Source organism: Ovis canadensis, chromosome 19 (assembly GCF_042477335.2).
Source record: "Ovis canadensis isolate MfBH-ARS-UI-01 breed Bighorn chromosome 19, ARS-UI_OviCan_v2, whole genome shotgun sequence".
Taxonomy (NCBI): domain Eukaryota; kingdom Metazoa; phylum Chordata; class Mammalia; order Artiodactyla; family Bovidae; genus Ovis; species Ovis canadensis.
Window position 1 is genome coordinate 29,507,747 of NC_091263.1, and position 11,236 is coordinate 29,518,982.

An 11,236-nucleotide genomic window follows, 5' to 3' on the forward strand; every position below is an offset into this window, starting at 1 on the left:
TGCTCTCCAATCCCTATGTTCCAACTCCCGGCCCCTGTGCTTTCTAGGGGACTTGCGTCCCTGTCCAGGGTATATAAGGCTGCAGCAAGGACTGTCTGTGTGATTCTCATTCCGGTCACGCTGTCACAGCTCAGCTGCTTCACCTTCAGCAGCCTCAAATGCTTCTCCTCTGTCCTAAACAGTTGCTCCGATGTGAGGCTCTGACCCCTATTTCAGTTCTTCTCCCCGCCAGGTGCAGGTCCAGTCCTGCTCACTCTCCTCTTTCCCCCCCTACTTCCTTCGTCCTGCTGAGTTTTGCATGGTTCTATATATTCTCTTCCAGTGGTCAGGTCCTCCTGCTGCTCTCAGCTGGTGTTCTGCAAGATCTTTTGTGTCTGAAGGTGTATTCCTGATGAATCTGTGGAGAGAGATGTACTCCACGTCCACCTACTCCTCCACCATCTTGTTATTCCAAAAATACTTTTAAAATAATCAAAGCAAGGGAAATCCTCAAGTGACAGAAGTAAAGCGAGCTCAAAGCCAGAGTGGGCACACCAGCTATTTACAGAAGAAGCAAGCCCACTGAAGAGAAGCTCTTTAAAGAAAAAATTGGGACTTCTCTAGTAGTCCAGTGGTTAAGACTCTGTCCTTCGCTACAAGGGTGTGGGTTCACTCTCTGGGCAAGGAGCTGAGATCTCCCACACCATGCAGTGTGACCTTAAAGTGAAAACAAAATTATAAGTCACACAAAGAAGAAGGATTTTAAGCCACACGTGAGGAAGGGTATACAGACGCAATAAATAGGTGAAATGGTGTGTGCTGAGTCGCTTCAGTCGTGTTCGACTCTGCGCAACCCTGTAGACTGCAAGCTGCCAGGCTCCTCTGTCCATGGGATTCTCCAGGCAAGAATATTGCTGTGCCCTCCTCCAGGGGATCGTCCCAACCCAGGGATCAAACTCACGTCTCTTACATCTACCTGCATTGGCAGGTGGGTTCTTTACCACTTGTGCCACCTGGGAAGCCCAGGTGAATCGGTATCCCTCAATAATAAAGAAAACACAAATGACCATATCAGTCTTTATAAACAATGAGGGACAAAATAAAGAAGAGAAGTGAATACTGTGAGAACACCTGAGGTTATGTCACCTACCCAAGATGACCTCAGTATCACGGGGTAGCCTTGGGCTGCCCACACTGGTACTCCTAGTCCCTAGCCCACAGGTGTAAATGTGGAGAGTCTATTGGACACCCCAGAAAAGGGGCTCCAGTGGGTTTGGAGGGAGGGCAGGAAGGCCTGGATCCGTCTCCTGTGGCTGACGCTGCTCTCTGGCCCGCAGAGCTCCAGGACTGGGTGCATCCTCCCGCCATGGCCGCCACCGCCGCCCCTCTGCCGCCCACCACCAAGGTGGCCGGTTCTGAGAACAGCAGCTCCTTCTATGACTATGAGTACTACCTGGAGGACATGATCTTCGTGCTGTGTAGGAAGGACGAGGTGCTGTCATTTGGCAGAGTCTTTCTACCTGTCTTCTACAGCCTGATCTTTGTGCTGGGCCTGGTTGGAAACCTCCTCCTCCTAGCGGTCTTGCTCCGGTTCGTGCCTCGAAGACGGATGACCGAGACCTATCTGCTGAACCTGGCCATCTCCAACCTCCTGTTTGTGGTGACACTGCCCTTCTGGGGCATCTCTGTGGTGTGGCATTGGGTCTTTGGGAGCTTCTTATGCAAGGTAGTGAGCACCCTCTATACCATGAACTTCTACAGCGGCATCTTCTTCATCAGCTGCATGAGCCTGGACAAGTACCTGGAGATTGTCTGCGCTCTGCCCTACCACCGACTGAGGACCCGAGCCAAGAGCCTGCTGCTGGCAGCCACTGTGTGGGCAGTGGCCCTGGCTGTCTCCGTTCCTGACATGGTCTTTGTGAGGACACATGAAAACTCCCCTGGAGTGTGGGAGTGCTATGCGGATTTTGGGGGACATGGGACCATCTGGAAGCTCTTCCTCCGCTTCCAGCAGAACCTCCTGGGGTTCCTCCTCCCCCTCCTCGCCATGATCTTCTTCTACTCCCGCATTGGCTCTGTGCTGGTGAGGCTGAGGCCCCCGGGCCAGAGCCGGGCCCTGAGGATGACCGTAGCTCTGGTGGTGGCCTTCTTTGTGCTGTGGTTCCCGTACAATCTCACCTTGTTTCTGCACTCGCTGCTGGACCTGCAAGTCTTTGGGGACTGCAGGGTCAGCCAGCACCTGGACTATGCGCTGCAGGTGACGGAGAGCATCGCCTTCCTGCACTGCTGCTTCACCCCCGTCCTCTACACCTTCTCCAGCCACCGCTTCCGCCAGTACCTCAAGGCTTTCCTGGCCGCTGTGCTCAGAAGGCAACAGGCCCTGCCGTCCAGCTATTCTGAGAGTAGTGGGCTCACTTCCCAGGAAGATGTAATGGGCATGAGTGACCTCGGGGAGAGGCAGGCTGAGAGCTCCCCCCGACAAGGCTCTGATCTCAAGCAGACTGCTGAGACTTGACTGCTAATCCTGCGGTATACTTGCTGTGTGTCTTTGCGATTGTTACTTCCCCTCCCTGAGCCTCAGTTCGTCATTTGTAAAATGGAAATAATAATAGTGCTTGTCTCAAAAAGTCTTTATGAGGTTAGCGTGTACCATAACACACATAAAACTTGACGATGAAGTTGGGGGTGGGTGGGCCTGCAGCTCGCTTGTTATTTTCTTTGAGAGGGAATGTAATTTCTATGGCAGTCCAGTGGTTAAGATGCTGCACCTTCACTGCCAAGGGCATGGGTTCAACCCTGGTCAGGGAGCCAAGCATGGTCCAAAAAAAACAGGCATGAATTTTGGATTTTAGTTCTGGTGTGCTACTCACTTGCTCTTGGGCCAGTTCCCTAGTCTCTGTCCCTCAGTATTCATAGCTATAAGACGGGACTAATAATCATGTTTAACTTCTATAAGGTAAATATTAGGATTAAATAAGTTAATGTATGTGAAGCTTCTTGTTCCTGTGCCCAGCACACTGTCAGGCGTCCATGGTGGTGGCCTGGTGGTGCTCTAATAGCTGTACCACATTTAATCCCACGGAATCCTTTGCCATAAGTTTTATTTTATGATGAGAAAATAGCCTCGTGGAATTCAAGGGCTCTGAATGAAGCCCTGACTTTGTCTTGTGGCTGCAGGGCCTGAAGGTTTAAGCCCAAAGGCATCCCACACTGTGCAGTGGAGAAGAGACCTACCCCACCCCCTGAGCTGGTCTTTCCTGAATTCTCTCCCTGCGTGCCATTCCCATGGCCCTGGACCTTTTCCCTCTTGTCCTTATGTGGCTCCCAGTTCCTTTTCCTGTTTTTCATTCACATACCATCAGCCCCACAAGCAGCCTTCCATTCAGGCATCTTGAGCCATGGCAGTGTGGTCTCCTATCACTTTTCCATCTCTAGTCCCCAGCCTTCACCCCTGTCTTTTAATGAGCTAGCCCAGACTCTGAGCCTGGGTTCAAATCTCCACTCCCCTACTTACTAGCTGTGTGGCCTCAGGCGTGTTCCCTCAGTTTATTCACAGGCAAAATAGAGATAGCAGTAGTATCAGAGTGGTATTGCAAGGCTGAAATGAATTAATACATGTAAGGTTCTGAGAACAGAGCTTGGCCCACGGTAAGTGTTCTGTAAGTGGTGGGTGCTGTTGTTGTTGCTCTGGTGGCTATATCTGATGTTTTGCCGAACCCAGGAGGAAGAAAATAGAGATCCCAGTGCAGTTACCAGTTCCCCAACCCCAGAGCACTTTCCACAGCCTGACACTGCAGTCAGAGTGTGAGTCACTTCACAACACCAGCCTCAGCTTTTCCAGCCACAGCTGAGCCAGGAAGGCAGGCTGGGAATGCTGGAGTTATCATCGAGTTGGGGCGGGGGGTCCTATTGCTAGCTGAGCCAGGATGAGTCCAGACCTTGGGACTCCACCTCTACCACTGTCCTCTCAAAGCAGTCAGAGGAGACTTCTGAGAGATGGGAGGGGGCAGGGGAGAGGTGTGTGGGGTGGTCACAGGGAGGTCACAGGGAGCTGGAATTGGCCTTGAACTTGGCTACAGTGGAAATAGTGGGGGCTGTGGGCTGGTCACGCTCCATGGTCACTGGCTTCCAAGGTCACTGAGGCAGGGCTTGCCCAGGCTGAGGAAGTATTAACTCAAGAAAGGAGGCTTTTGGCTCCATTGTATGCAGGGCACCAGTGGCAGAGGGAGGAAGCAGGCCAGGAAAAGAGGCAGAGTAGGGAGAGAGAGAGGCCTGACTGTGCTAATTAATTCCATGGTCATTTGCTGAATGCCTCTCAGATGCTAGCCTGTGCTGGGGAGTTCCAACCTCTGGGAATCCCCAGTCCACAGAGGAGGCAGGTGATCCTCACAAGGCGACTGTGCATCTGGGGAGGTGGATTTGAGGCTGAGGAGCAACCTTCTGTGAGTGCTCAGGGGGGTGGGGAGGGAGTTTCACCGGGCTAGCGGCCCAGGCAGGCTTCTGGGAGGGGAGCATTAAGGTGGCCTTTTTAAAGGCTATAATTTCCAGATCCTTTTCCAGGGGAGCCAGCAGAATTAGTGTCTACTTGAAGTGATCTCCAGTGTTACTCTTTGTTTTATGTTATGAAAGCTGGTGTGGCCTCCTGGGGTCACGTTTGATCTTGTTTGTTTGTTCACTGGTCTCAGGCAGCACACAGTGTGGGAGTGCTCTGGGGGCCTGGGAGGGGCCTGCATGTAACCCTGACCTCTAGGGCCAGGATCTCCGCTGGGGAGGAGGGCAGCTGTGGGGCTGATGTGAAAGGGGGACCAGGGGAGGTGGGGGGTGACACAGACAGGGAGAGAGCAAGACAGGTAGGTCTGCCCAGGCTCCATGGGGTCTGGATTGGGGTCCTGGTAAAGGTTTAACAACCAACACTTAGCAGTGGTGAGCGAGGGAGGGGAAGCCGCAATATGTGGCCTTTGCCATGGTATAAACATTCCCACCATAACCAGTTTCAAGCTACTGACTTACTACTGAAGGTGGAATTGGTTAATTCCATGATCGTTTGTTGAAGGCCTCCCACGTGTTGCATTACTGGCTCTTGCCAGCCAGTACAAGCCAGGCCCACATATGGCAGACTTAGAATCTCCTCTGCCACCCCTTGATGAGGCCAGAAGTCCCACTATCAGAAGCTCATCCTTCAAATTCAAGTTTGGTTCCTCTTTAAAAGGGGAGCTGGGGGAAAAGGGTATCACCAGTTCTGTTAGCGAGTTTGAGCTTGTGCTGGCTGCTGCACACAACAGGGGACAAAGGAATAGAAACTTCATTCAGAAAGCCAACAGAATAGACCAAGAAGATGGCCGACTCGTATCCCAAAGAGCCGTCTTTGAGTTAGAATTCAGGCTTTTTTTACACCCAAAGGGGAGGGGGTGTGACTGGATGTTGTAGACATCTGGGTGTCAGCCAGACCCCGGTGGGGACAGGTTAATCCTTTGTTCTTGCAATTACCCTCATGGGATTGCTCAGATGTCCTGTAAACCTTCAACAAGACACATGTTATTTTCTGTTCCATAAATTTTTGTCTATATATGAATGAAAAGTGTTATGCCTTTAAATGGTCAAGCCTGAGGGACAGTTAGGAGTGGGGTAATGGAGACATGAAGGGCAGTCAGAAACATGGGGTCCATAGCTCAGCGCAGCCTCTGATGATTCACTGTATGCTTTGCACAAGTAGTTCCCTTTCAGTGAGTCTCCATTTCCCCACCTGTAAGCTGGAGGAGATAGACATCGTGCAGTCTCACCCCCTCAGTCTGAGATTCAGAGGGCACGTGAGGGTCACAGGAAGTGACCCTATTGCCACCGTGTCAAATTACCACAAATTCAGTGGCTTAAAACAGCACAGATGTATGATCTTAAAGTTCTGGAGGTCAGAAGTCTTAAAAATGGGTCATCAGGACCATGTTCCTTCCAGAGGCTCGGGGAGGATTTGTTCCCTGCCTCTTCTAGCCTTTAGAGGCTACCTGCACCCACTGTCTTGGAACTCCGACCCTCTGACCTGTTTCCACATTCCCTTCTCTGCTTCGGACACTCCTGTGCTTAATAAAGTAACTCAGTCGTGTCCGACTCTTTGTGACCCCATGGACTGTAGCCCGCCAGGCTCCTCTGTCCATGGGGATTCTCCAGGCAAGATTACTAGAGGGGGTTGCCATGCCCTCCTCCAGGGGATCTTCCCGACCTAGGAAGATCCCGCCTCCCCTATAAAGGACCCTTGTGGTTACAGTGGCCCCACCTGGATAATCTAGGGTATTCTCCCTAGCTCAGGGTCCTTAACCACATCTGTCATGTCACTCTTACGTATAAGGTAACATATCCATAGATTTCAGGGATTAGGATATGGATATTTGGGGAGGCTGCTCCGTTGACCATAGAGAAGCTATGTTTCCCAAGGAGGCTCCATAAAGCCTTCAGGTGGTTAATGGTGGAATCTACAAAGACAAGACTAGCTAGTGAGGGTGAACCCCGGGCAACCAAGAGCTCCTGAGCTCAAATCATACCTCTCTCAAGTGGCCCCTTTTGATAACTGCTAGACAGGGCAGAAGAGAGGCTGAGAATGAGATGGGGCTAGGGCCACAGTACTGTTGCTGAGGATGAAGCCCTTGGATCCAGATGCAGTTCAGCCAGTGACTTCTGTATAACTGTGCTGAAGTTACTTTGCTCCTGGATTAAGCGGGGCTGGTGGGTCCTTCCTGGTTTGCCTTATAGGACTACCACAGTTGATAAGGTGCCTGGCCAGTTGTCATGTGAGTACAGGAATGCTTATTGCTGTTGTCATCTTTGCTGGTATTACTGATGAAGGGGTGGGAGGGGTTGTGGCCCCAGAGGTTAAGAGAATGTGGAAAGAGTCCCAGGGTGAAAGATCAGGAGGCTTGTGGCCCCCAGAGAAAAAGAATGGAGCGTTCCAGGCAAAGGGAGCCTTGTAAAGGTGATCTGGTCCAGCTGGGGCATGCTGACCCTGACCTCTGACCCCTGACCCTTTGGCTTTGATCAAAACAATCATCAGATTTGGTTGTTTATTAAAGCAAAAGACAGGGACTTTGAGAAGCCAGATCAGGATCAAGGTCAGTGCTGAGAGACTACAAGAGCTGTTATTTAATTAGTGGTAACTCCTGACTGGGCTTCCCTGGTGGCTCAGTGGTAAAGAATTCGCCTGCCAATGCAGAAGACGCAGATTCGCTCCCTGGGTCAGGAAGATCCCTTGGAAAAGGAGATGGCAACCCACTCCAGTATTCTTGCCTAGGAAATCCCATGGACAAAGGAGCCTGGTGGACTACAGTGCACCGGGCCACAAAAAGAGTTGGGCATGACTTAGCAACTAAATAACAACAGCTTCCTGACTGAAAACCCTAATTAGGCCCACATACAGAAGGGCAGTCCCTCCTCCCAACCCCAGCAACTCAGACTCGCAAACCAGCCATGTGCTGGAGGATGTCATGACTGCTGCCCAGGAAAGTCAGGGGCTCACAAACAGGAGACCCCAGATGCACAGGAAGGGAGTGGAGGACCAGGAATGAAGGCACAGGGCCAAGTTCTCAAGTCCAGTCAGGAGCAGAGCCCAGCCCTAGTTAAAGCCACCCAGGCTGAGGCCTTGGGGTGGGGATAGGGCGTTTATGTTTCCCCAGTCTCTGGCCCAGAGGCCAGTTGACAGAAGCCCAAGGGTGGGGCAGAGGCTCAAGGAGTAGGAGGACTCCTGGGAGAGGTTCAGCCTCCGCAGAATGCATATTTCCATCACTGGGTCACAGTGTCATGGATACTGGAAGAGTCAGCTGAGGACCTGAATCAACATTTCTTTCAAAATTCTACCTGGAAGAAAGAAAAAGAGACAGAATTTCTACCAGAAAGGACTGGGAACATTATTTCCAGTATATCTGCAAAAAGCTAAAATCTTACTATAGAAAACCTCTTGTAAAATGAGAATCCCACCCATTAAAACAACAAATCATGCCCAGAAGAAATACAGACTGGCACTGAACATGTTAAAAAATTAAACCTCATTTACAACCATAGCATAAGAAATAGGGAATCTGCTGGTGATCTGGTGGTTAGGACTCAGGGCTCTCACTGCTGAATGCCCAGGTTTGATCCCTGGTCAGGGAACTAAGATTTCACAAGCCATGCAGTACAGTTCCTCCTCCCCTGAAAGAATAAAAACTAAAATGCAGAGGGACAAGGTGGAGTTGATTTGTATTTCGGGGTTTGTGGCCCATTACCATTACCAGCCTACAGGCCTTATTCTGGTGACTACACATGGGTGCCTGTTTGGCCAACAAATTCTTTTTTATCGCCTTCCTCTCTCCATTGGTGAACAATTTAATGTGTTGAACATGAAGTTTCTCTCCTTGTAGAACACAGAATAGGACTGAGCATAATCCTTGGTTCATGACAGGGTTTTTTCCACTGGTTCATGTGAGGCTTTCTTTTAAAAATTATGTTTAATAGTACAACTGAAACCTGGGAAACTGCTGTCCAGGGGAACTTGAGCTTGAACAGTGACCTGCTCCATCCCATGTCTCTGGCTTCTCCTACCCAGGCAGCCACCATCGTGAGTCCTCTGCCTGTCTCTTACCTGCCTTTCACCTCTTTGTACTCCTTCATAGCATATGTTTGTATACTTCGTGAGGTGGTTTATATATATATTTCATTTGTATTAATTTTATTAAGAGTATTATGTCTGTATTTTTATCACGTGTGTATTTTAATGGGACCTGAGGACATTAGTGTGAAGGTAGAGACGCCCGGGGTGGTGATGGGGCTGCGAGGAAGGGGTCTGCGATGTCTCTTACAGTTCAGTCTTAGGAGACCGAGTAGCTGGTGGTGGGTGTTCAGTTAGATGGAAGAGAAGAGGCTGATTTGGAAGGTGGTGAACTCACTTCTGGGCAAAGCAGTAGGTTAAGCAAATGTCTGCTGAGTGCCTCCTATGTCCTGAGCATTCTATTCTTCATAGAGCTTGAAATGCTGTGCCTGAATGATCATGTTTAAGCCTCGTGAGAACCCCATGAAATGGGCACAATTATTAATATCATTTTAAAGACAGGAAAACTGAGGAATTAGTAGGCTTGTAGGTTCTGAGTCTATCAACATGATGGTTCATATCTTTCTGCTGCAAACCTAGAAGGAGGGGATAAAATATTTCTAACATATTGAATATTTACAAATGAAATTATTGACATAAAACTAAATATTTATACATAAAATATTGTAAAAATAAATTTACTTTTAACTGAAGGGTAATTGCTTTACAGTATTGTGTTGGTTTCTGCCAAACATTAATGTGAATCAGCCACAGGCATGCCTATGTCCCCTCCCTCTTTAACCTCCCTCCCATCTCCTTCCCCACTGCATCCCTCTAGGTTGTTACAAAGCCCTGGTTTGAGTTCTCTGAGTCATACAGCAAATTCCCATTGGCTATCTATTTTGCATACGGTAATGTATGTTTCCGTGTCACTCTCTCCATATATCCCATATACCCCATGCTCTTCTTTTTCCTCCACCCCCGCAGCGTCCATCAGTCTGCTCTCTATGTCTCTGTCTCCACATTGCTGCCCTTCAAGTAATTTCATCGGTACCATCTTTCTATGTTCCATGTACGTTAGTATATGATATTTGTTTTTCTCTTTCTGACCTGTTTCACTCGGTATAATAGGCTCTGGGTTCATCCACTTCATCAGGACTGACTCAAACATATCCCTTTTTATGGCTGAAGAATATTCCACTGTGGACTTCCCTGGTGACTCAGTGGTAAAGAATCTGCCTGCAACGCAGGAGATGCAGGAGTCGCAGGAGATGCGGGTTTGATCCTTGGGTAGGGAAGATCCCTTGGAGGAGGGCATGGCAACCCACTCCAGTATTCTTGCCTGGAAAATCCCATGGACAGAGGGACCTGGCAGGCTACATTCCATACGGTCCCAAAGAGTCAGACATGACTGAAGTGACTTAGTACGCACACATGCAATATTCCATTGTATATATGTACCGCAGCTTCTTTATCCTTTCATCTGTTGATAGACATCTAGGTTTCTTCCATGTCCTAGCTATTCTAAATAGTGCTGCAGTGAACGTTGGGGCATATGTGTCTTTTTCAGTTTTGGTTTCCTCAGGGTATATGCCTAGAAGTGTGATTGCTGAGTCATATAGTGGTTTTATTCCTAATTTTTTAAGGAATCTCCAACTGTCTTCCATAGTGACTGTATCAATTTGCATTCCTACCAACAGTCCAAGAGAGTTCCCTTTTCTCCACACTCTCTCCAGCATTTATTGTTTGTAGGTTTTTTGATGATGGCCATTCTGACTGGTGTGAGGTGATATCTCATTGTAGTTTTGATTTGCATTTCTCTAGTAATGAACAATGTTGAGCATCTTTTCATGTATTTATTAGCTATCTTATGTCTTTGGAAAAATATCTGTTTAGGTCTTTTTCCCACTTTTTGATTGGGTTATTTGTTTTTCTGGTATTGACTTGTATGAGCTGCTTGTATATTTTGGAAATTAATCCTTTGTTACTCGTTTCACTTGCTATTACTTTCTCCCATTCTGAGGGTTGTCTTTTCACCTTTATAGTTTCCTTTGCTATGCAAAAGCTTTTAAGTTTAATTATGTCCCACTTGTTTATTTTTGTTTCTATATCCATTACACTAGGAGGTGAGTCATAGAGATCTTTCTGTGACTTACATCATAGAGGGTTCTGACTATGTTTTCTTCTAAGAGTTTTATAGTTTCTTGTCTTACAATTAGGTCTTTAATCCATTCTGTGTATCGTGTTAGGAAGTGTTTTAATTTCATTCCTTTACATGTAGCTGTCCAGTTTTTCCAGCACCAATTATTGAAGAGACTGTCTTCACCCTGTTGTATATTCTTGCCTCCTTTGTCAAAAGTATGGTAGCTATAGCTGTGTGAGTTTATCTCTGTGTTTTCTATCTTGTTCTATTGGTCTATATTTCTGTTTTTATGCAAGTACCATACTGTCTTGATGATTGTAGCTCTGTAGTATAGTCTGTAGTCAGGACGGTCGATTCCTCTGGCTCCGGCTCCGTTTTGCATGGTTCTATATATTCTTTTCCAGTGTTCAGGTCCTCCTGCCTGCTCTCAGCTGTTGTTCTGCAAGATCTTCTGTGTCTGAAGGTGTATTCCTGATGAATCTGTGGAGAGAGATATACTCCATGTCTACCTACTCCTCCACCATCTTGTTCTCCCAAAAATACTTTTAAAATAACCAAAACAAGGG

At 48.2% G+C, this 11,236-nt stretch overlaps 1 protein-coding gene across 11 annotated transcripts in view; it reads left to right on the plus strand.

Annotated features, from left to right (window-relative positions):
• The window catches only part of ACKR2 (atypical chemokine receptor 2), a 71,624-nt gene that overhangs the window by 38,964 nt on the left and 21,424 nt on the right, over positions 1-11,236 (plus strand). For 8 of the 11 annotated variants that reach the window (XM_069560776.1, XM_069560783.1, XM_069560777.1 and 5 more), the window contains one exon: positions 1,317-2,606. The exons of 2 other annotated variants lie outside the window; for them this stretch is intronic. In XM_069560776.1, the coding sequence (XP_069416877.1) occupies positions 1,317-2,494 (1,178 nt within the window). In that variant the 3' untranslated portion in view covers positions 2,495-2,606. Of the gene's footprint in view, positions 1-1,316; positions 2,607-4,291; positions 4,422-11,236 lie in introns of those variants that run through there. One more of the 11 variants, XM_069560785.1, reaches the window with a different exon arrangement.